A 26,236-nucleotide genomic window follows, 5' to 3' on the forward strand; every position below is an offset into this window, starting at 1 on the left:
TTTAATTTATTGCATTTTTCAGCTTTTCCTGTTAACTCAAACAGTGTAGAGGTCAGTATGTCTTTCTAAATAACCCCATCTGTTCTGTATATACATTCACCAGAACCTGAGCAATACGCCCTTTTGTTGCCCTTATTTGATCCTGACTTCAAGTGTTGTCATGTTACTTTGGACAAGCTCCATAACCTCCCTCTGCCTTGGTCCGTCTTCTTCCTTAGCTACCATGAAACGAAAATAATATTTCCCTGTTTCCAGTCAGCATGTTTAGACTGGAATGAGTGGGTAACTGAGAGGTGTGCCAGAAGCCTTACTGCAAAGCTTTCTGGGTGATGTATCAGCAAAGTACTCTGATTTTTCTAGAATGTATGTCTTCACGTTTTCCATAACCAACTTTGAGGATGGTTTGGGATGGCAGTCCCTGTGGTCTGTCAGCTCTGCTTGCAGGTCCAGCAGGAACCCTTTCACAGTCAGGATGCTCCTGGGATGGACAGGTCCAAATCTGAACAAAACCAGCAGAAGCTGGGTAAAGGCAGCTGATGGACAGTGGTCTTGTAGTGGTTTTGGAATTGAAAATCAGTGAATTTTATGTTCATTGTGGACTGTAATGGCTTCTGCAGTTGCGTTGGATAAAAGTGAGAGGGTCTTAAGTAGCGTGATTGATTCGCAGGCTGATAATATGGGATTTTTACCACCGAATCAACTGCTGGAGGTGTTTTCACGTGTCTCTGTAGCCTTTCCCTCGTGTACTCCTGGAGGATTACTGCTTTTTGCATTGGCGTTAAGTGCCCAGCAGAGCGCACTCTATGCCCTGCAACGTGCTGCTGAACACCTTTCAACTTCAGCACATGATTTAACAACCTAAAATGTGCAGTGCCTCAGAAAAACAACCAGGCGTATAAACAAAGCACTCTTTTTTTTTTCTTTTTCCTTTTTTTTTTTAAAAAGCCCAAGTAGGGAACACACTTATTTGGCCTATGGTGCCCTTGACAAATAATTCATCATTTACCAACCATGCTGTCGGTATTCCCTAAGCCGAAAATAACCCCAATGCTGGCGTCAGCTGCACAGCAGTGTGAATGATTCAAATGCCTTTAGCCCAGTGAAGTCTTATTAGAGTCCCACTGTGGCTTGCCAGTGAATGATGAAATGGGAACGGTTACCTCTGTAACAGGCAAATATTTCTCTTCCTCCCACTCTTACCTCAGCACTTTGTGAATAGAGCACATTCCCCATTAGATGACTTAATGATAGGACACTGACACCAGCTCAGGTAAACAAAACATACTGTGAACCTGTTCCATATTCTTCCATCACCAGTTCAATACGTTTTTCTTCTTTCTTATAATTATCCTCAAAAGGCAAGTATTTCTACCATTGGTTTTCACAAGGGCTTTCACAAGAGGGTTTAAGAACATGAAATGCAATGTGTGATGATATGGTACAGAAGTGATATCCCTTTGTAGAATTTTAGTTTAGTATTTGCATATAACATCATTTTTACAATAAAGGCTGACACCGTGGGCTCAAATATATTAATCTTACTGGGAATTGACTGTACTAAGTTAATTTTGGGGGGAAAAAGTTGAATTGGATAATATCACCTGGGAAGCCTGTTTCCAAACACTTTCCATGAAATTTTAATGTGATTTCAAAGTGAGAGCTGTAGTCTTAATCTAGAAATGTTTCTTCTTCTAACATTCAGTATCACTATTTTAGTGCCTTTAATGCCTCGTAATCCTAGATAAATAGTTTTCAAAGATGTGAAAGGAAGAAACTTTATATTTTAAACCTGAGTTACATGATCAGTCCTGGCTTACTTCTCATACACAGCATTAGCTTCCGTCCATAAGTAAAGTTGAAGATAATTTGCCAGTGCTACAAGTTCAGCATTGGCTGGTTTTACTTCGGTCGTGGAGAATCTTCTGGACAGTCATCTTTGCTTTTGAATAGTTTTCTGATTAACTTTGTTTCATCATAACCCCACAACAGTTGCTCTCAGGAAGGAAATTTAATTTCAGATAGTTTTATTTAGGAAAGTAAGGTGGAACAGATTCATTATTTATGTAGGAATGTCATAATGACCAGTCTGAATGTTAAGGCTTATACAAGATTGACAGAAGATTTGCAGAGTTTGTATGGCCTCATGACGGCATTAATAGTCACCCCTTGTTATGCGTGTGTTTGCTGGAAACCCTACAGAGCTGAAGCCAAGAAAAATACATGTGCCCAGTTCAGAGCTGCTCTTTGCCGAAGGTGTGGCTGAGCTTGGAAAGGAAAAGACAGAGTATTTACTTTGCCCCGCCAGGATTATGGTCCTGCCAGAAAAAGTTGCGTCTTCTGGTATAAATCAGAGCAGTTTCAGAAGTTGCTGTGAAATATCACTTGGCTGATGGAGAGGGATTGCTGGAGAACAGAACCAGTCCTGTCCCGTCCCCAGCCTGTGCTCCAGCATGCTCTTACTGTGAAGGTTAGATGGAGGTTAGTCTCTGTTGTAGTCACAGTTTTATTTTGCCTGAAAAACAAAAGACCCTGAGGAGATTTGGCTGCTTCCTAGATCACCTATGCCCCTGAAGTGGCATGAAAGGACTTGAGCAGAGCTCAGAAGCAGAGTTCTGTCTGTCAGTTCACCTGTCAGCCCGTTCGTCTCTCCGTGCAGGTATCCATCCATCTGTCTGCAAATCTGGTATCATATGCAGCTTCAGTGACTCGTGTGACTTATATGTTGTCTTGTGGGAAGGCAGAAAGTGCACCTGCCACCTGTGTACAACAAAAGTATCGGCACCTGCCACCCTCTGACACTCTTCCCGGATGGCCAAAAAAAGAAGAGTTATTCAGCTGATTAGAAATGCGGTTTTAAGAAGCAGTACTACTAAAGGTTTCTCAAAAGCCATGGGACACACAGTTCCTAATATTTTAACATGCCAGTGCAAGTGTCAGCCCGTGATTTCAGGTGTATATCCCATAAAGCAACAAATAAAGCAGCGCTCACAGATCGGTGTAGTTCATGGCTGTACATACTGCTGCTGGATGTCTGATACATCTGACAGAGATCGCCTTCCTGACGTTGTAATCCAGTCTGTGTAATGCTGGCCTGATGTTTTCACTGTGACCTCCAAGCTCTGGACAAGTTTCGTTGCTCCTAGATGTCTAAGTATTATGCTTAGGAGCTTTGGAACTCTGAGTTGCATTTAATTAGAGAGACACTGCAACATAGCCTCTAGAGCCAGTAGTGCACAGGGATGGATTATGAGAAGCCCTTGTTTGACTGTGTAATTGGGTAGTATTATTCTTACTAAGTGTCCATCAGCAGGCTTCAGACCAATATGACCAGTTGATGTCTTCTGTAGGTTGTCTAGAGTGTGGCTCTACAGCATTGCCTACAAGCCTCTAATTATCCATCAACCTCAATTATTCTTAACTTGTTACATGTATATTACAATAATGTGGGGTGAGGGCTAGGATTGTGTCCTTTACCAGGCAACAGCAAGGAAAATGAAGATCTTCGTGATGTTGAGGTACATTATGTCACCTTTCATCTGGCCAAGATTATTTCCTTGAGGATATTCCATAGCTCCAGAAGGACTATTCCCCACCCACGGTGGTACACCTGCCATCCGTGACAGCATGCTCAGCAAGGCTCTGGCCTTCGGCCTGCCTTATGTGTCAGTCTGATTTCCTTCAATGTGGATCTGTTGTACTTGATGTGCTGTTTTTTACTGTCTTATGTTTCAGACATTGTTTTCACAAAGCTGTGATCTTGTTCTTGAGACAGCTACAACATCCGTGGAAACTTTACCTGGTGGGAGGAAGAGAGAGTCCTCTCCTTAAAATTATATAGTGATGTTCACAGTGAGAGACACTCTGTGTGTACCTGTGGTGGGACTATAAGTTTTGCATCTTGTAAGGATTGAGGTACTTCCAGTCAGCTTTGGAAGAAATAGTGCATGTGCATATGGCTCTTGTTGTTTTGGAACCTTACAGAAAATTCGTCAGAGGACTCCCAGTGCCCGTCTTCTAAGGTTTGTGGGATTAACGTGTCAGGGGCAGCCAGTCATAGATTTAAGACAGCCTACACTCGACTGGGACTAGCCCAGGTATGGGAACTGAGTTTAGCCAGGGCTAGAATTCAGGGGATGGGAACTGGTCATGAACTGGTTTCCAGACACGGCAGGAAGAGGTACAACTTCAGTCCTAATTTTAGATAGTAGGAGATAAAATACATAAAGTATGAAATCCAGCTGATCTTGAATTTGATCATAGAAAACCATAGAAGAAGGAATGGACTCATCAGGGAGGAGGGTATCAGAGTAAGAGCATGGGAATAAGAGGAAGTGTTTGCCCCCAAAGGTAATCACCATATGTGGATTTGTGTGTGAATGTGAGTGAGGTTTGTATATAAACATGTGTAGAAAGTATGTGCATATACTTACATAGATATGTCATCAGCTGATGTATCATGTAGAAATATGAAGCTAGCAAGTCTAATTTATATCACTACTCCATACATTCCAATCAGTTTGATATGTGGCTTTGCTAGCTAACTCACTTCTGAATTTCTCCTGTTACAAACACTTTTTTTTATCAACATTGCCATTTTCCACAAGCCATCATATAGCAAATAACTTTTAGCTTTCAATCATAGGACAACTTAAACATTAGTAGGAAACAATAGTTATGGAAAGCTCAATATTGTGCTGCAATCTAGTTGGCATTCATCAGAACAATGGAGTTATGATTCTCATCTGTTTACAGAGATTTCTAAGGATATGTCCAACCAGTCTGTGATCAGTTTTCAGGGGAGCCTTTAATTGCTGTATGATATCCTTCGAAGCCACTTTATAAAATAAAAGAGAAATGAAACATGTTTGTTCTGAAACATAACAAAATAGAAAACATGGGATTTGCCGTATTATTTCAGATGTAATCCTTTTCTACTAAGGGTCGGTTCTATGTGGCTACCTTGACCTGCAATGAATCCAGCAAATTAGTATTACTAATTGTAAAATTATCCAGCCCTTTAAAAAATGTAGCCACTATGTCACTTGTTTTTCGTAGTCTATGGTAGTGAACTCCATAGGCTACATATGTGCTGTGTGTGAAATGTTTATGTATATGCGCATACCGCATATACATATATAGAGACAAGCACATAGCATATATACACATTTGAATGTACACTTTGAATATATACACAGAATGTATTTTGCATGCATGTAGACTATATATATAGCATCTCTCGTGTGTATATGCCCTGTCTGTGTATATGTATGCGCGTGTATATCTGTCCTCCGCATGTAGGTTTTCTGGAAGGCATCACACTGACAGCATCACTCCTTCCTTTTTTTCCAACCCTAGATTGGGAAGCTCGGATAGACAGCCACGGGAGGGTATTCTACGTCGATCATGTCAACCGAACCACTACATGGCAGCGCCCCACAGCCGCAGCAACGCCAGATGGGATCCACAGGTCTGGCTCCATACAGCAAATGGAGCAGCTGAACCGACGGTGAGCACTTGCACCTATGTTCCCTTGGAGATCTGCCCTGCCCTTTTTGCCCCAGTGGCTTCCTTCCTTCCCCTGTGCATCGCATTGGCTCCCTAAGGATTTATCTTTCCTCCTTGTCCAAGTCCAACATACGCGTTCCTGTTCCTGCTCCTGGTGTATTTCAGCTCACTGGTGTGCCTTGCTGTGGGTGTCCGGTCACCAAACCTGCCCACAAGAGAAGCACTGTTGAGTGAAAGATGTTGCAAAATGTTTCAAACAGCAAGAAGAGGCATTTGGAAAACTTTAAAATGACTCCCAGAAGAGAAGGGAGTGTTCTTCCAAAAGACGGAGTCACTTTTGCTATTTAACTGTAAGAGTGGTATCGATGGGTCAGCATCTAGTGCTATGCTGCAGAGATTTCTGAGCTGATTGTTACTGAAATAGTGTTGCCATATTAGTGTGGCATTTCTACTCAAGCTAATTGGGCCTGTTGAAAGGTCTGTCTCTTTTTCCAGAGCAGAGCACTGCTCTAATAGCACTGTACACATTTCTAGATGTAAACAGATCTGCTTAGTGTTGCATTGGGCCCTATAAATCTGTCAGTTCATTCTGAGCTGGCTGAGATATCTCTTAACGTGGTGCACATTTTCCCTTTGTTTGACTAGTCCACACTTAGATTTGTGTATCATTTCCTTCTTATGCTTGCTTTTCGGACTGAATTTAAGAGGAAAGAGAAAAAATAAACAGTTGGTCAAAAATCCTCCCTTTTTACTTCAGAAAAGGTTATTTTTTATTACCTGCTTACTCTAATGATATGGTTTCTAGAAAAAGACAAGCAAAACTGAAATTATATTCTAATCATAGCATGCAAAATGCCACAAAAGTTTTTTGGTCTTTTTTTCTGTGCTAAGAGAAGGATCTGCAGCTGAGAGAAGGATGCAGAGTTTCTAAGTACTCTTTTCAGAGTGCAGAATAGTTTGGGAGTTACTGAGTGTAAAGAGAACTGGGCCCTGAATGACAATGACAAGAAAGTTAATGTAACTTGGGGAGAGCAAACCAGCCTTATTAAAGTGGTTGTTTTGCAACGTAAGTTGACACCATCAACACACTCTTGAAGAATTCCTCCTTTTTTCACAAAAATTCATTATTTTGGATGGCATTTCATAACGTGTTACATCTTGCAGAGGTGGAAGAGCTTGCTCAGTATTTGTTTTCATTATAGCTTTCCTCAAAATGCATCAAGCGGCCATGTTAATATTTAAAAAAAACTAAAGAAAGTGAATGTTTAATGTAGGTTCTTTCAAGGGATTTACCTGACTTGTCTGCCATTTAGCATTTGTCTATAAGACGGATTTTGGCTACGTCAAAGTTCAGGCTATTTGGCTGCCACTTAAGTTATCTGCCACAGAAGGCAGAAAGCTCTGTTGTGGACATATATCAGCTTTTTTTTTTGTGGTTGAATTCATGTAAGTGCAGTACAACCAGTAAGTGTTTGTGAGAGTACATAGAAATGTACTATTCTGTTGGTTAATGGAGGTTAATCATTAAGCCAGCTATCTCAGCAGAAACTGAACGGTGGGCATTGTCTTTGTGACCTCCTTGCTTCAAACTTTATTATTCCGTGTTTTCATTTAGGCTCTCTGGCCTTCTTTGTCATGACTTGATTGTCACTGGTTTGGGTTGGGAATTGACGGCTAATAGGGCTGACATTCTTTGAATCTCTCTATTTTTAGTATTTCCATATCCAATTACAAAGTGAGAAGTACAGAGGGTTCCAGCAGTGGTGTATCTCTCCTTACCCGAGTCCCATTGGAGACTAAATACTTTGCAAGTTAATAAACACGAACTGTCATGGCTTCTTGGGACAGAGGAAAAAAGCTGATGATTCTTTACTGTCTTCCATGGATCTCTGTTAATTTGAGAAGTTGAATACGGAGATCTCCTGTTGTTCCCAAGTTTGTGAATGCGTCCTAAGATTTCCTAAGCAAAAGAGATTCATATTAAATCTCTGAGTATTTGTCCAGTGGCAAGTCATGTCTGTATTTTCAACCTGGCTGTTATAATTTTTAAAATTATTGTTGTCCTAATTTCATGTCCTAATGTCCTAAAGCTAATTTCAAATGCTTCATGTCTCCAGATTTCAAGATTGTGAGGAAAACCACTTTTCATAAATGTTTATTATCAGCACTGTGGAGGATTGGGCTGTGTTTAAACACTCATTTTGGAAATACTGGTTTTTTGTATTTTAAACTTCATTATTTGAAATTTCTTCAGCAAATACACCTGAGAATCATTTTAGGTGAGGCAACAGCAAACATAGACCTTGCTGATAGAACTAGCAGCAGACTGAACTTTTGCTCTACCCTCAAACAAAATTTGGACTCAAAATCACTTAGCAGTTTGAGAAAACTTGGCAACTTTTCCTTTTAAACCAATCTACTCACTTTTTGGCTTCCTGGTTTCGTTTGTGGAAGGGAATGGAAAGACCAAAATATTACAAGGAAGTGTGGTATTTCCAGCCCAGCCAAAACCACAAAGCTTTGGAAATTCAACTTGAAAAAAAACTCTGTAGCTGTTATTGAGCCTAGTCCTGCTTTCCTTCTGCGCGCCAAGCTTCCCATTAGCTGTACTAGCCACTTGAGGATACAGGGAATGCAAAACTGGAATCCAGGTGTTTGTCAAACTCCAAAGAGACATCCAAACTTCTTATTTGAAAGACTTTTGCTCATTTTCTGCAGCACTGCCTGACTTGGTTGCTTGTTAGCAAAGCAGATAAAAGCTCTTGTAGTTCAAGCTCTGTTGGAGAGATGCTTTGTAGCATAAGTATATCTAGACTTGTCTTTGCACTAGTTTAAAAGGTAGTAAGTAACATAAGAAATTATAATCATAATAGTTAAGACAGCCACAATGTGGTATTTCTAAACCTCCGTTTCTGTGACAAATCACTTGGAAAGGAGACTGAAATTTCCAGAGGCATTCCCATAACTTTTGCACTTTCAATGTCTTCTCCAGTTACTTTGGCATTTGGTGGTATTTATGTAAGATGATTTTATAGTATTGAGACCCAAAAGAAAAGTGTCGCCTTTTGTTGGCATACAGCTAGTGTTACTCTCTAAGGTTTGCCAACAGGGATTTTCTACTGTCTAATTAAATTGAAGCTATGAGGTTTTTTTATATGTGTGCTTCTATCCCTTGATTATATGAACTTTTTTTTTCCCCCTTTCTGTTGCATGTGGGTGTTGTAAAACTCCTCCAGTACTGGAATGGAAAGTTCATTCAGTTGCCTGCAGTCAAGTGAATAAAAATTTAAAATGTGGGTCTAAAACAGAGGGTTTAAAACTGCAGTAAATTCATGCTGTTGCGAAACCTGCTATCAGAATTTCCTTGAAAAGATGGATGTTTACTTAAATACAGAACCCTCATTTAAAAAAAAAAAAACAACAACTTCTAAAGATGCTGTTTATTGAGCTGTCAAAATATCTGCTAAATGTGACTTCAAATGACTTTGAGTACTGGGGGACAGACATAGTACTGTGAAAGTTTAGTGTAAATCTATTAAAACTTGAATTATTTGTCTTAATTATCTCCAGCCCTTCTGCCCAAGATTGGGTTGCAGTGAGCTACTGGAGATGATGACTGTTGAGAGATGTAAAAGCCAATTCCTAACTGCTTGTCTTTAATGATCCCGTGTCGCTTTGAGGAACTAACTCCTGACTAACTTCTAATTTGGAATAAAGTGTGCATTAACAAATAAAGAGAGAGAAAGTAAGTAAAATTTGTAAGTCAGAACTTGAGCTGAGGAAAGTAAAAAGAGTGTACGTCAGGAAAGTAACAGACAAACAATGCTGGGTCTGATTAAACGCAGGCAGTAAAGCCATCCTCTTTTATATACATGCAGAAATGTAATCCAGAAATAAGAATTAAAAATATTGGGGTGGAGTAAAAGTTAACTAAAATAATTAAAACGGCTTATTTTCTTTCTTTCTTTCCTTTTCTTTCTCTTTCTGCTTCTTTCTTTCTTTCTCCTTATGCATTCTTTTTCTTTTCTTTCTCTCTCAGTATTTAAAATACCTTTTCTTATTCAATATATAAAAATTCATATATACATAAGACTTCATAGCTTGCCAGTAGAAGCAAAGAAATCTTGATCTCTCCTCTTGCTCATCTGTCTGTGTGAGTGAACAAGTTAACTAGAATTTGTTTCCTGTGGTGCGAATTCAGAACACTCCAGGTTATTCCCACAGCCAGGTATATGCTTTGTTCTTCATCTGGTAAAGTATTTAGGATTGGGCTGGTCCCTAAGACCGTGATCAGTCCAATTGACGTCAACTAACGTGCCAATTAGTTCCATGATAGGTGTGGAAATGAAAGTATAAGGTTTTTAGGCTTTCACAGGGTTTTCTTCAGAATTTTCTTCTGTCACCCTCCTCACTGTTGTTGGGTTATCTCTGTATACTTCCTCTTCCTTGTTCTGCAACTAGTCGTCACCCAAGCTAAATGCCCGATCCCACAGGTGTCCAAAAATGGCCATAACACTTGCATCCTCACGCTGTTGACTCAGCTCATGTGTTCCATCCTGTTCTACTTTTCTGTGAGTGTCGTATCAATTAAATTGTAGCTCTTTGAGACCACACTACCTACTAGTTTACACTCCGTGTTGCCTACCAAAATGGAAGCGTTCCCAACTGCTGGACATGCAGTATTGTAATAAACATTTTGTGAACACTTTTAACAGCCGTTACCTTTTTAGGGTTGAGCATGTGCATCCAATATTGTAATAAGAAAGACTGAGGGGGGGTACTCAGTGCATCACAGGATTGATCCTTACTTCATTGGCTATGCTACCGTAAGACTAAATGAGAGGGGAGACCATTATCCACCAGTAGTTTTAAGTTTCAGACGTCTAGATGTTTTAGAGCAAAGCCTAAATACCTGTCTAAATTTGGCCTTTGAGTCTTCCTTGGTTTGTACCCTCTGTAGCTATTTGTTAGTCAGTGCAAAATGCCTTATTTGCAGAGTAATGGTTGGCTCAAGTGTGAGTAGCTGCATCACTTGAAGGAGAAGAGTCGAGTGTGCTCTTACTCTGTTGTGTGCTGAAGATAGAAGTATTGGAATCATTCAAAAACAGTGCTGATTGTTAAGGCAGAAAGCACCAGAAAGCTCTTCTATTAACTAAAGCATGTTGTTCCTTTCTCTGAATGTATGTAGGTACCAAAATATCCAGCGAACTATTGCAACAGAGCGGACTGAAGACGATGCTGTAGTAAACAGCAGGGTGGAGAGAGTTCCCACTGGAGGAGGAAGCGACTCCGAGGCAGAGCCTTCCCAGCCAAGCTCAGGTATGGGGAAAAAAAAGCTTTTGAGTGGCATGTTCAGTGATGGCATTCAGTTCTGGGGAAATCTGTGTTTCCACGGGAGACTGGAACTTTATTTTACCGAGTTGCAAAAGCTAATTAAAAGAAAAGAGGTTTAGACTTGAAGCTACAGGTTTTAGACCTGAAGCTATGGGTACAAAGCTAGATACAAAGGGCCTCAGTTCTTTTTTTTAACAACTACTAAGACAGGCAAAGCATTTTTACTTTAGTAAAGGGCTATTTGAAATTAAAATGAAAAAGGCATCTGCTTTTTATTCACCGTACTAGTTGCAAAAAATGGCGGTGTCTTCTTTTTGCTGCAGTGTGATTTTTATCTTGGGGCATTGCGGTTTATTCTGTCTGGGCATGGCTTCTGCGCTGCCACATTTGCCCATGTGGTCACACCTGCAGCGGCCCCAGCATCGAGTATGAAATACTTGTGTTTTTAAAGCTGCAGTTTTGTGATAGCTATAAGCTGGCTAAGTGTGGGCTACCACTGAAGGAGACAGCTGTCTTTTTCCTCATCACTAACTTATGTGACAGGACTCCATACCAGAGCAGAGAACTGATCTGCCTGAAAAATAACCTTGTTTCTTGTACTTAATGTTATTTACAGCCAAACTAGTTCTTTCATCTGGCTCATTAGATGACCAGACAAGAATGAGTGTCAGCGCAAAGCAGAAGAGGAGAATGTGTACCCAGGGCAGGATGGGATGGGCAGAGAGCTGTTCTACGCTCTTTGGTGGTAGCCATACTCATATTTTCTTAAAACATTTGTGAAACCATAGCCCAAGTGTTTGTTTCAGGTAAGAAACACCAGCAAATCAGACTAGTGCCCACTGTGCAACTTGTGAACATGCAAAAATAACTATCTGCTTTGTTTGAGAACTTGCGCCCCGAAAATGAATGGCCAGTTCTCTTCCTTTGGATTATTTTCACCTCCACCTAGCTTTGTTTCTGCATTTTTTGCTGGAAGTAAGTCTGACCTCTTGCCATCCTTTTGCCGTCCCTCTGTAAAGAGCATTGGCAAAGGAAAAGAACCAACACAATGTCGGCTTGAATCTTCTTAATGTTCTACGTTGAATAGGAAGAATTATATAGAGAAATAGTGAACTTCTTTTTTTTTTTTTTAACAAGTTTAGAAAAATACTCAATTTTGCCTGGGTTTTTTCCTGATCCATTAGGTGTTTTTAGCCTCAAAATCAATTTTGACCAAGACTGTTGAAGTTCGATATTCAAAGCTTCCTTGCAATCCTTTTTATTGCAATTTATGGGAGCCTTTTACCTACACTGGATCTTACAGGGAGAACCCAGTCCTTTCTGTTAGCAGCTGAAATGGAAATGAGGTACATGTTCTATTATTAGTATTTAAATGATAAGTAATGCAGTCATTACCTGTAATATGTATAATCATTTACTATCATAGTATACATAATAAAATAGTAATTTAGTAGGAATTGCTACCAGTAAGTATTAAGGTCAGTTGATTATGTAACATTCACTTTTTTCTTTTAACCCCAAAGAGTTAATGAGTATGATGTATGTCATTTTAAGTGATTAGGAAATGGTTTTTGCTGTAGATAATTACTTTGCTTTTAGGAGAAAAAGTCAATATTGTATAAAATGCCAAGAATTAAACGGTCAAGCGTGATGTAAACCACATTAGAATAAGAAAAAGCTGCAGTATGATACATTTGCTATTTGCCCTTTAATTTAAATGAAAAATGTCAGAAGGAATACAATTTAGGCACATTAATCCAGATTCTAAGCCAGTATAAATCAATTTAACTCCAGCGATGGATCCAGTCTGCAGTTTTAAGTGGATAAAATAATATGATGTGTCTAGCAGGAAGAAAAAAAAAAGTGATAATTGATAAGAAAAAAATGGGAATCTATATTTATTCTGTTGATGACGTCTGCATCCAATTTCCTTGGATTGCAAATAAAAGTTGGCTTGTATTTGAAAACGCTAGAATTGCACACTTAAGCCATAATTTCATGGTAGGAAGCACTTTTCTGGCTGTAGAGTTACATTCTCAAATGCTCTGTTCTGCTCCTGTGCTTTGTGAAGTGATACAGATTAAAAATAATCCGTTGGTGTCTGATTTTGTTTTCTTTACCATACAAGTCCCCAAAAACATGGGATTGCCAAAAATAATGCAATTGCAAGTAAAGGGCCATCCTGTGCAGTGCCAACATGGATGAGTGGCTAAGCAGGGGACTTCCTTAACCCAGTTTTGCTCCCAGTGCTTTCTGCTGGTGAACCCCTCAGGCTGGATGGGTTGGGAAATCGGATCACTCTAAAGTCAGCAGTGGGGGGAACCAGTCAGAACCTGGGTGACAGTATTGAACCAAACCATCAGCTGGTAAGAACCGTTGTGGTCACATTGATATTTAGAGACAGCAGGAGACATGACACAGAGTTTTATAACATACAGTACCGAAAAGCATCCAGCTCCTGCCCTGCTACTGTAATCTCTGCACCACTAACCATAAGGAAAACATCTACCAGTTTGCCAGCAGGCTTGTCTCGGAAACGCAAGGAAGGTATGTGCGTTGGGCAGGATGGTGACTTTTTCATACCGTCACTTTTGCAGCCGTTCAGTAAAAGTTAAATAATAGACTGCGTTTGCCACTACGTTAGTAAGATCCCGCTGCTTTTTTTTTTGTCCAGAGATTAGGAGGGAAGGTTCCCTTTCTCCTGTGAATACTCAAAAAATCACCTTGTTGCTGCAGTCTCCAGCCGTGAAGTTTATCACCAATCCTGAGTTCTTCACTGTGCTGCATGCAAACTATGTGAGTAATTATGATTTGCTCTCTCACACTGCTGATTTCTGAATCCGAACGCTGTGCCGCAGGCCTTCAGGGAGAATGCGCAGTGAATTTGAATTGCATGCCTTGGGGCTCAGTTGTCCTTTCTGAGCACCAGACCAGGTTGGGGACGGCAGGGGCAGGCTGCTTCAAGGAGGCTCTTGGTGGGATTCTGCCTTACACAAGAAATTCCCTGGTACAGAGAAGCTCGTTAATATTATCATTCCATAATAAGCAGGAATCCTTGGTTTCAGCTTGGTTGACTCTGTTGTCTGTTGCTGCAGGGAGTGAGGTTGTTGCCTTTCAAGCCATGTTGCTGAGAAATCTTACTCAGATACTACTAAGTCTCAGGGAAAAGTTTTTTCACTATGAGGGTGGTGAGGCACTGGAACAGGTTGCCCAGGGAAGCTGTGGCTGCCCCATCCCTGGAGGTGTTCAAGGCCAGGCTGGATGGGGCTTTGGGCAACCTGGTTTAGTGGGAGGCGTCCCTGCCCATGGCAGGGGGGTTGGAACTAGATGATCTTTAAGATCCCTTCCAACCCAACCCATTCTATGATTCTATGGAATAGAGGAAAAAAAATACCAACTCCTGCAGTTTGCACTCCCAAGAAGCAGGTAGGCATAATGCAGTGAAAGAATTACTAACTTGAGTCAGTGTAGCTATTTTGGAAAAAAAAACCAACAATGAAAATGAATTTTTAGAAATTCAAATACCTTTTTTTTCCTGTTAATGCAATAAATCTGCGTGTTTTCTTGCAAACCTTATGTGGAATGCAAAAAATGTAATGCAAGGTCAACCAGGAGGAAGGAGATGGGGAAATCTCACAAGCAGATGCAGTCCTAGTTTTCCATATCTTGAATGTAGTTCAGCTGGGCATCTACACGTGACTTCTGAATATTTGGAAAATTAGCCGCTTCTGGGTAGGTATGACATTTTTGAAAGGAAAAGAAATTAAAACACTTCAGGAGTTGCCTCAGCACAGGTCGTCTTCAGCTAACTACAGACATCAAGTTTTGGCTGTGGTGCTTTGCGGGTTGAAGCCAGCTGTCCATCTCCAAGCATCTGCCAGAGATTATAGCCCATGAAATCCTGCAGAGGAAGGGATATATTAACTCATCTGACGTTACCTGAACTAGGTTATGGAGCGCACATCATTTTTTTCCATTGACAGAGTGATATATGATGATTTATAGCTGGGAGCAATATCATTTTCGTTCTGCGTAGTTGTTTGCAAAATCAGCAACAGATTCCATAGTGGTATAAGGAACAGTTCATAAGAGATTGAATCCCAATTTTATTTCTCACTGAAATAAAAAAAAGCCAAGAGAGGCCTTCGGTTTGAGCTTATCAAGTTGTCTCTAATGTAAGAGCCAGAATAATCTGTCAAATGGTCATACAGATTCCACTTGTACAAAAATAGTGGCCCACATAACTTCTGGCTTAACACAGTTGTAATATTTTAACCACAAGCCCCTATTAAAATTTCAAGCTATTAATTACGCCAATGAAGCTGCGATTGGAAAATATTATCCAGCAGTTAGAATTTAAAGGGAAAGGCCCTCATTTTTCAGATGTTTTATTTCCATGGAGGGATAAAACTACATTACAATTTTTCTTTCCGTGGCGTAGCTAAGTGATACTCAGGCAGTCATTGATCACACATTAGATCAAAATACAACTTCTGTCATGGAGTAGGCTAGGATCTTAGCAATTTGTGACCATGAAGCTTTCCTGGGTCATAACCAGGTCATGTCTTCAGGGCAGAGATCATATCTCTGTGATTTCATCACATTTACCAGCCCTTGCCATAATTAGGGACCCTGTGCTGCAGGGAGTATTCTCTTCTCAGCGCTACCACCACGATAAATCCTTACATAATAAAGATAATACTTGCAAATGTTTTATTCCATTAGTGGTTAAAATGCATTAAAAGTACACAGAAATTCAGAATTCAAAGCTGTTGGGTCAGATTCTCTGGACAGATTACAAGTGCGCACACTGAGGCTCACTTCACTGGAAACGCAAGTCCTCTAGTGATCCTTTATTACTCTAGTGAGTAATTAAATCCTTTGGGCTGACCAGCAGAACCAATGCACTCATTTTCTATCTAGTGAAATGCTCGGAAGGGTTGCAGATTTTTGTAAAGTTTCCTGCCCTGTCTTGAGGAGCTTTTTCCCTGAAGTGAAAGATGCCAAGAGCAGCCTGTGGATGAGAAGAAGCGTCGTCACCACAAGTGTATTTTGTGGTACTCTGTCATTGAATATACTGTGGCAACAAATACAGTTCACTTTGCCCCTTATTCTGCAGCCAGATCAGCACTAACTCCCTCAGATCTGAATCAGGGCACGTTCCTCTAAGAGGTGTATTTAATGCCCATTGTGAGATACAACTAGCTGCCTGAGGGGTGGCGTTCATCTGACCCATGAAATCATCACCATCACTGCAAAGCAGCAAAAACAAATATTCAGTTCCAGGAAACGATTCATGTCTTCCGAAAGTAGACAATTGAAAGTGTCTATCTCTGTCCTCTGGCTATAAAGTGACCATAAATAAGGTAGCAAGCTCCGCTGTAGACATCTGCACTGCAGTCCTCTTAAGTTCATGAATCCTATCACAAGCATCTTGATTTGAATTATAGCATACATACATGTCCACAGCTGTCTTTAGAATTCTCTGGCATCATCCAGTCACGCAAGCCGTGTTTCTGTTGGCCGATGAAAGCAATGAAATAGACACAACTGCATGCACCTCGAGTGTGTGGTGTTTTAGCTGACCATGTTTTTGGAGTGCATTAGAAAGGTAGTTTACACACCAGCTAACTGTGCGCGATACGTGGGACATTTCACTTTCCAGATTATATCTCTTACTTCTAGGTGTTTGTATAAAGTAGTAAATCAAATTAAAACAATGAGGCAGAAATGGTTCTTGACTCTAACAGGATTTGTTTCAGTTCTTTGGGCATATGTCCCATGAAATGACCAAATATGTTATTTTGACATCAGAGCTGGTTTTCCTTGCTTCTGTTTTCTATCTCATAGAGTGCCTATCGAGTCTTCACTAACAGTACCTGCTTGAAGCATATGATTCTGAAGATCCGTAGAGATGCTCGTAATTTTGAGCGCTATCAGCACAACAGAGACCTGGTAAATTTTATCAATATGTTTGCTGATACCCGACTGGAGCTTCCTCGTGGCTGGGAGATAAAAACTGACCAGCAGGGCAAGGTAAGAGTGTCAACAAAACAAATCACTTGTTTAACACTGCACATCAGGCTATTTGATCACTAAGCGTTCCTTCCTTCTTGACTCAAAATTGGTGGTTTGGTTTAAACAGCACAAGCAGCAAGCAGTTATTTTAGAAGCAGAAAAAAGCTTCAAGAACAAATGTTTCAAAGCGTAATGGTGACCCTCTAGCTGTCTATGGATTATTACACTGTAGCCAAGACAGCACTGGACTAACAAAGAAGTTTAAGACAGAGTTTAGGTCTGCCATGGCTACAAAATTTAGCTTAGTGTTTCTGTCTCCAGCGAAGCTTTGCCAGGTGACTTCGAGAACCACCAAATAGGGTAAAGCAGTGTTCCCCAGTAATTTTATTCTCTTCTGTCTTATTTACTTCATGGCCATCACACATGATTTTGACTTATGTAGTTTCGGATATTTTCCAAGAGCTATTCTAGCTTTGACTAAGAAAGTCCTGTCGTGTGCAGATATTTTCCATGGACTGTACCTAAACAGGGTATTTCTGACACACAGTTGCCAGTGGTTTTCGTTTTATGATCCCACAATGCCGTCACAGTGTTGTCACTCTTCTTACAAAAAAAAATCATTGTTCCTGTGTGTTTCAGTCTTTCTTCGTTGACCACAACAGCCGTGCTACCACTTTCATAGATCCCAGGATCCCTCTGCAGAATGGTCGTCTCCCTAATCACTTGACTCACAGGCAACATCTTCAGCGGCTTCGTAGCTACAGTGCTGGAGAGGTAACCGTGCTAATATTAATACAGTTGTTTTTGACTTCAATATGCTGTAGAATTAAAAGCACTTCTTATCTTTGAAACGCATTTAAACAGACTGTTTGGAGGATTTTTATCTTCCAAAGGAAATACAGGAATTTTCTTTCTGAAGGGCTTACCTCAGAGCTTGCTGTTAATGAAGGTTTATATTTTGACCGTTTTCAGAATAAAATAATAAACAAGTAAAAATAAGTAACCAAAGTGAGATAATGACAAAATAGATTTTAAAAGAAGAATTCATATTTGACATCCTAGTCTTGCTTTAGTAAAGTCAAGTCATTCATTATTTTTATGGCCTGATACTTCAGCAGCCTCATATGTTTCTTCATTCCCCACTGTGACACTGTGGTCTGAAAAGATATACTCCCTAGCAGGTGTAGTAATGCATGTTGAGGTTTGCTTCCCTAGCTTTCAGTCACATTAAACATCTTTCCTGTGTTTCATGGGGATGATTTTTATCACTGAGAGGCATGGACAGGATTAATAGAATCATAAATCCTGGGTTTGTATTGTGGATTTAAGGAGGAAAAAGTACCAGCAATCAGATTCTTCATATAGCAAATCCATACAGTTGAAGATTTGTAAAGATTGAAGCTGAATAGGAGTAGAGATGAATTATGGCCAAAGGATTGTCCTCTTCCAGAAAAACAACTGGAGAAATGCTTGTGAAATTAACACTCAAACTTCCTGCAGCAGGACCAGTCTGAACACCTCCCACTGCCAGATGTGGTTGGGATTGAGAGCTAAGGTGTGAGGTCAGTACTTCAGGACCAAAGGCAGACCAGGCATAAGTAGCTTGGGTAGGTTTTTCCCATCTTGGGTGAATACAGCAACATATTTTCTGAAGATAGAACTATATCAATGGATCCGTTTCAGTTGTATCTTCCCACCAAACTTAGCAGCTTCCTTCTGCCAACAGCCTGCAGTTTAGTGTTGCTGTTGTGACTGAATTATTGACAAGAATGTGAAAGCTACTTGCATGATGATTCATGCTTGGGCCCATGCTTGCCTGGGGCTTGCTTACAAACTCACCATGTCAGGGACAGAAATACTGCTGAGCAACTCAGATGACCTAGCCCAAAAAATACATTTGGTTTTGCAAGTGCTGGCAAGGCTGGCAAAGAACAATTTGCAATAAACCCAAATATCAAGTACAGTGAAAAGCATTGCATACTTTTGAGTAATGATTCTCTGGGAAAACTGTTCATCGAGGCCACTGATTTGGCATGATCAATCAATGAAACGGGGCCTTCTGTCTAGGGAGCCATCAGTGCTGGCCTCTTCATCTCACAATCTTGATGGCGCAAGTCCCACAGTGCTTCTGCACCCTTGTCTTATTCAGTAGCTTCCTTTCTGGAAGAGTCTGCTGCACAACTGGAAGGACTCCCGTGATTTCCAAGGACTTTGGAGCGGTGCCTAAATGCCCACCATTTACAAGGAAAAGATTCAACCCTTTACAACTCAGCCCATTTATTAAAAGCCTCATGTTGCATGCCGTTTCTTCCAAGCATATCTGGATGTGCTTTTGCCCTATAAATCATGACTGTAGGGACGCGCGTGGGGCTTTGTCCTGGCCATGTGTCGGCTGTCTGCAGTCCAGCTGGTTTCTTTGCGGAGCAGGTGGTGTGGCCTCTGGAATCTGTCACCAGGATGGTGTGAAGGACCAAGAAAGGCAACCACCAGTTTTGAACAGTATGTACAGATGTCAAATGAGCCTGAAGGAGAGCAGAACAGTGCTTCAGTCATGATTGCCTGTGGGTGCCAGAGAGGGTATAGAAAAACCCCTGCCTTGGCACATACACCTGACATCCTGCCCAAGTGCCAAAAGGAGTTGCCAGAGTGTCGTCTGGACTTCCCAGGGACTTTGTGACACCACGTTATCAGTTGAGGAAAGAGCAGACAAAAATCATAGGCAGATGATCCCAAAGTGGGAAAAAATATATACCCCAGCTTCACACACTCAGCGATGGCTCTTAGCTGGGTCGCCATCAAGAAATTATTATTGTTCTAAGAAATTGTAATCTCAGTACTCAACAGCAGACAAGAAAGCAAATGTAATATCTGGAATTCTTAGAAAACTAATAGACGGATCTAGTTAATCTAGGAGAGGACAGGCATTACAAGAACTAAGTTTTGATAGTAAAAGCCAAACTGAAATAAGGCAGGGTTGAAATTCCGTAAGAATAATTAACCATAGGAACTAGTGATTACATGGGCATTGGGTCTCTATTTCTTCATAGTTTCAGGCCAGAACATAGTGCAAAAGCCAGTTTTGTCTTAGTCACCAGCAAGTTTCTGAGCTCCCAGTCCAGGGGCAATGCAGTGAATAGGCTGTAGCGTTGAAGTGAAAACAGTGATATCCTGTCCTCCTTTCCATGACATCCGTGAATCTTCTAAATCCATTTGGCTCATCAAAATGTGGCCTTGATTCCTGCCTAGTAATCGTTGGTGTTGAACAGAATACCTTGCAATACTAATAAATAATTGATTTTTAGTATTTCAAATGTACTGTTAAAACTCCCTCGTGAAACCGGAACATAAAAATATGCGTTCTCAAATATGACAGTTTTCTTTGCTTTACAACATTTAAAAGTTATTCTCAGTAGAGAATAGAAATAGGAAGCGCGCAGCTTCTATAGAAGGCTGGCAGTTCCTTCCAGGTACTTCTATTCAAAGCCTACCCCAACTATTAACAGGGCAAGTGGACGTTAAAACTGCCCTTTTTCCCCTCAATCCCCAATGGTGGGCTGCGTTTTAAAAAATAAAATTACCTGTGCATATAATAATATTCCATTCCCTCTTCCAAGAAAGAAAGCCTCTCAAATACAGCAGTAACATAAAACCTAGGAAAGGGTATAATATCACTGAAAGGCTCCTGTGATAGTTTGGACTCTTCAGTCTGGTTGCAACATCCCAGGATCAATTGCAAAGCTACAAAGCTATTAAACTCTGACATAAATCTGTCAGGTTACCCTGCTCTAGATGAACCAGGTCACTAAATCATTAAAGGGGTCACTCTTTTTAAATTAGAGAATAGTGCTAATCTAAATTAAATGATTCAATTAGAAAGTCAAAGTAGACAAGGCGATTGCGATTAAACACTGAATTGGAGCTATCAATTGTACTATATTAGCTAAAAGGTTGGAAAGAGGAGTGTTAGTAAAATGGAAGTTAATTAGGCAGCTGGGCATTTTCCTGTTGTGTTGCCAGAGAAAAATTGTTTAGAGATGTAAATGTGTAAAGACCATCATCCAAGCACAGCATTAGTGATGCCTAATCATGGTGATGAAGAGAAGTACAGCACCACGGAGTGTGCAATTTATTATATTAAGGTGCATATAGAACTGGATTCTTACAATCTAGATGACTTTAGCTGTTAAATTGGGGAGAAGGGAAGGGCAAAGCAAAGGTTTCTCTTCGTGGGCTCTAGACACATTTCCTTTCAGAGTTCTTACTTCAGGAGAAATAACTCAGCAGCTCTGGAAAGCTAGCCAAAAGGAATAAAATAAATAAAAAAATCAGGTGACGTGAGCAAGAGGAGGATCCACCCCTGTCTGGGCAGAAGTACTGTGCAGTTCCCAAGCGATGAGCAAATACCAGTTGGTGATAGTTTTTGTGGGAGATGGGGGTTTAACTCCCCTGTTACACCTCTCTTTCCCCCTTCCTACCTTCTATTCAGTAAATCTGCATTGTAGCAACAAGGACGCAGGATTTGTCTTTGCCAAACGCGAGTCAGAGACCACCCTTAAAAAGAGGCTCACCCACCATCCACGCTTGCATGCAAGCCCGTTCTACAACGGGCTGGGGAGAGGCATCCTCACCTGCTCTTCAGAGCTCCCTGGAAGTGGAGAAGCTGAGAACAAGGTGACGCCTTAGTGCCGTCCCACGCATGCTTGCTAACAGCTGATCGCAGGCCAGAGTGTGGTCTTGACTACGCTGCCCAAGAAATGGCTCTTCCCAGAAGGGCTTTGTGCCCACTGTGGCCATGGATTATAGGGCATGTCCTGCACCTAAGCTGCCTCCTTCTTCCGTAGCGTGGAGTGAATGCCATAAAGGCATTCACTCAGGTGAATGTCAGGGTGGATGCCTGGCTCGCAGGGCAAAAGCTGCCTGAGCCAAACTTGCAGTGTCAGTTGGCCCATGGGGGTGTGAGAAGGAGACAAAGGCAGAAGATTTAGCACAGCACAGAGGGACTTGGTGAATTGTGTATGACCTGCTTTGGAACTTCTTCCTGTTTTTAAAGGTGAGAAGGGTTGGACCAAGATTATCACATCAGTCCATTAAATGCTGTGGGCTTGACGGTTCTCCCTGAGACTGGGATAACTCCTCTTGTAGTCAGCAGATACATACCAGTACAAAATGGGTGCAAACGAAATCATAATTGAATGATGGAGCGAAACATTCACCATGCACTTTCACAGCAGTTTTGTGTTTTCAATTACAGTATGTTTAATTAGAATCATTAAGATTTTTTTATTGTTTAACCTGTGTGCTGACATGCATCAAGTGCATTGACTGGCGTCTTGTTACATGTAAACATTTTATGCTTTATGTGCTCCAGGGGCAACTTGCCAGTCACATTTAGCTTCTCGGTTTTCATTTATATCCAGTTGGAAGACCTGGCATTTGGCCGTACCACTGAAAATGGGTTGGCAGCATTTCCTTGGATGCAGAGCTAAGCATTTAAAATATTGGAGTAGGGGCAATTTCTTCCTGAAGTAGTTGCCAAGTACTACAATTTGTGCAGTGAGAAAGGAGCAGCCATTAGCCCCGTAGAATGGCAATTGGAATTCCGAATGCATCTTGTCCTCCCGCTGATTTTGTGGCAGTGCTCCTCTCTAGGCTTCACTGTGGCCATATTCTGGAGGAACACATAGGAGAGAGAGGTGGGTTCCCCTCAGCTTGCACAAGTCCCCAAAGAGTTACCCAGGAAATAATGATTCACTGAAGACAGATTGCCAGACCTCATTGTATGGCTTTTAATATCCTCATACCTAAGTGTTTTCCCATCTTTTAACATTTACCCTCCTGACATGATTGCCTTCAATAGACACTGTGTTTAGGACAGTGGCATTCTTTAAGGGCCTGAGTTAAATAGTAGTGATAAATTCCCTTCTTACTACTCTTCTTATCAGCTCTTTGGACTATGTTCTTTTTCAGTGCATACAATTCAACTTCTATTTCTGGTTATGCAAGTTAGGCAACCCCCTTTTGCAATGATATAGCCCTGTGATCTATGTAGATATACCTTCCTCCTATTATTTCCAATACTAAATTTCCCTTCAATGACGCGGAGTGAACGTGTCGCAATGTTGTAGGGTTTCTGCTTTTTTCAAATTAACATTGCTGTAAAAACCATGAAGTAAATGCAGTTATGCTAGAACAAGAGATCTTATTTTCATTGAACCTGAGAACTCCATCACTGCAATACCTTTTGTTAACTTGAATTTACTTCTGCATTCTGGTGCCTTCACTGCAGCATCAAGATGTGTGATAGCTGTGGATAATGGTGTCCCTCCATTTGGAAGCACAGAATTACCTACCTTTTTTAAGTTGGCTGAAGTATAAAGCTATAATTTTCATGCAGGCTTTCTGTCCTTCAGTCAGTCAGCATCATGAACCATTCTGAAGGCCACTTCTGAAGATGAGAAACGTTTTTACTGACCGATGTGCTACCGACGGTCAGTTTTGATCATTCTTTCTCTTTCCTCTGGTGTTGTAGGCCTCCGAAGTCTCCCGAAACAGAGGAGTTACTCTGTTGGCCCGACCAGGCAATAGTCTCGTAACAGCTATTCGAAACCAGCACCATCACGAGACGTTACCTCTGGGTAAGCCAACTTTCTCTTTTCTTTTCAAAGCGGTGCTCACGAAGATGCTTTTTAGAACTTCCCATCGACCATATGCACTGCTTCATGTTGCCCTGCCTCCCTAGCAGTGCAGTCAGTGTGACCCCCTGCACAGTCACAGTGACGTGACCAGGCCACCTCAATGGTAGATAAAGCCTCTTTTTTTCCTTTTCCAGCTTACAATGACAAGATTGTTGCATTTTTACGCCAACCCAACATTTTTGAGATGCTGCAGGAGCGTCAGCCCAGCTTGGCCAGAAACCATGCACTCAGGTACCGCTTTTTTCCAGGCTGCTGAATCCAACTTCAAGGAAGGCTTTCGTATAGTGGGGACAAACAAATTCTACTGACTGTAGTACAAAAGATGAACTTGGTCCCCCTATGGAACTGTTACCAATAAAGAGTAGGTGTGGACCACTTCATGTAGAAGCAAAATAGCTAGGGGCAAATAGTGACATACCTAATTTCCACTTTAAGTTTTACTGAATAGCACAAAATCTTTCTTCAGCTATAATTATCACTTTGCTTTTCAGAAGATAGGGTTAAAGTTGCATTTGGATGCAAGTCATCAGCGAAACCCCAGTACCTTCAGCAGAACCAGGATTTTACCTCATGATTGGATTTACACCCGTACCATGGACATAGTCACCTTAGATTTTACAAAGAAATAGGAACATTATGAAGTAGATTGTACTCCTGTCTTTAATCTTTCACACTTACGACTTAACGGTAGTCCTTTCCAAAGTAATTAAATTGTATCTTTTTTTTTCTTATGCCCATTCCTTTCCTTTTAGGTTGGAAAAAAATTTAAAAAAAAACCAAAACAGAACCAAAAGCTGGTACAGTTTAAACTTATCCTAATTCCAAAGGTTAAATTAATTGTTTTGGCCAAGAACCTAAGCTGGAGCTAGTCAATTGCAGTAATGCCAGTATCGACCAGCTAAGAGTTTGACCAATAATTTAGTTTGTACTGTGCAGTAACAAGTGCGTCGGCGGGACTGGTAAAGGAGGGAAGGAAGAGCAAGGGAAGGACCTCCAAGTTCCTGATAGTCTTACTGGCTCATTGTTTACCTGTGAGAGCCAGACAAAGAGTTCTTTGCGTGTAAGGATTAGACTTCCTTCCTGGAGGAATGAATACATTCAAATAAAATGAGGGAGACAGAATGAAAAATGCTCCCAGTATTCAAGATGTACATTTCTGTAACTGAGAATTATTTTTTTTATCTTCACCATCAAATTATTCCAGACTATTTTTTTTTCTCAGCTGTAATTTGAATTCTCATTTTTCAGAGAACAGATGATGCTTTTATCTCCTTTTGAGCAGAGAACAAAATTGAATAGTGATAGGGACTAGACAGCTTAGCCAGTGCGTAATGAGATTTGTAACGGGATATTGAGCCTTTCGCCTCCAGGTCCTTGCTTTGCCTTATACCTTAGGTCAGGAGTGATCCCAAGCTACCGTCTAATGTTCATACAGAAGGTTTTAAGCAAGCTCCTAGGAGACAATGTCTGTCTTTTACACGGCTTGATTCTGCAATACATTGCAGTCCCAGCCAGCAAGATACTACAGCACATCCTCGACTTGATGCTGGAATAAATATTCTCGGACACTGCAATGCTTTAGAAACACACTGACAGATTGGGGTGTATCTGCCATGGTCCTAATCTGCTGCTAGGATCCCATACTATGTTTCCCACTCCCTATTAGCATTCATTTAAACAACAACATGTATGATTTTACACATGTACTGTATAACTTCTTTGTGAGCAATTAATATCAAGTATATGTTAGAGTGTTATTTGACAGATAGAAGTGACAGAGGTAAAGGAAGTGGTATTATGTGAAATTCTATTAACAAAAGGTGATCTACTTGTCGTAGCCTGAAACAAAATGTCTGTCTGTCTGACCATGGTTATAGTGTTACACATGAGCTTGGAGGGACTAAGAATCCCTCTGTTTTCTAAAATATGGTATAAAATCTCTTGCTTTTGGATCAGGACACTGAATGATGTAAATCAATTCTTTTTTGCAAGTTTGTTAGAGATTAGAAAAGAAATCAGGCTGTTAAGATGTTTGCTATTTTTGTAAGGAAACAGGAACTGGCAAAATACCAAGGAATAATAACTCTGTGTAGTTCATGCCTTGACAATGGCATGTTTTCCTTTTTTTTTTTTTCCTTTCTTCTCTTCTCAATATCTTAATTTATGTTTCAGGGAGAAGATCCATTACATTCGGACAGAGGGTACACATGGGCTTGAAAAGTTGTCCTGTGATGCAGATTTAGTAATTCTGCTGAGGTAATCAATTTGATCAAAAGCATAATGTGGTACCAGAGAAGCTGGCGGGCTCCGTCTCAGCATAATTGAAAGGATTTATTTAAATCTTCCAGGTCATATGTAATTAGAATAGGATTCATTGTTACTGATAGTCACCCAAAATAATTCACCCACAGTATATCTGTCAACTCTTACTTCCTGGAAGCCAGTCTCCATCAGTGCAGTAAACTCCATCCCCAGCCAGCTCAATCAATATAGCTATTCCCATCAAGTAGCAGATAAATAAGAATCAGGTCAAAATGTTTGCTTTGAATGGAAAAATTCTTGTTTCCTTTTTTTTTAAAAAAGAAAAGAGGAAAAACCTTGTCTTTCTCAGTACAAGTAAATAACATAGCTGCTCATGAAATTGCTAGTTTTACCCCAGCAGTGCTGCCTGCACACACAGGGCC

The 26,236-nt window shown here is 40.7% G+C and overlaps 1 protein-coding gene across 6 annotated transcripts in view; it reads left to right on the forward strand.

Annotated features, from left to right (window-relative positions):
* The window catches only part of HECW1 (HECT, C2 and WW domain containing E3 ubiquitin protein ligase 1), a 262,500-nt gene that overhangs the window by 187,856 nt on the left and 48,408 nt on the right, over positions 1 to 26,236 (forward strand). For all 6 annotated transcript variants that reach the window (XM_063325617.1, XM_063325615.1, XM_063325618.1 and 3 more), the window contains 8 exons: positions 5,356 to 5,506; positions 10,694 to 10,824; positions 13,514 to 13,635; positions 16,690 to 16,875; positions 17,497 to 17,631; positions 23,387 to 23,492; positions 23,687 to 23,783; positions 25,725 to 25,808. In XM_063325617.1, coding sequence (XP_063181687.1) covers positions 5,356 to 5,506; positions 10,694 to 10,824; positions 13,514 to 13,635; positions 16,690 to 16,875; positions 17,497 to 17,631; positions 23,387 to 23,492; positions 23,687 to 23,783; positions 25,725 to 25,808 — 1,012 coding nt within the window. The remainder of the gene's footprint in view (positions 1 to 5,355; positions 5,507 to 10,693; positions 10,825 to 13,513; positions 13,636 to 16,689; positions 16,876 to 17,496; positions 17,632 to 23,386; positions 23,493 to 23,686; positions 23,784 to 25,724; positions 25,809 to 26,236) is intronic.

Source organism: Chroicocephalus ridibundus, chromosome 2, assembly GCF_963924245.1.
Source record: "Chroicocephalus ridibundus chromosome 2, bChrRid1.1, whole genome shotgun sequence".
NCBI lineage: Eukaryota > Metazoa > Chordata > Aves > Charadriiformes > Laridae > Chroicocephalus > Chroicocephalus ridibundus.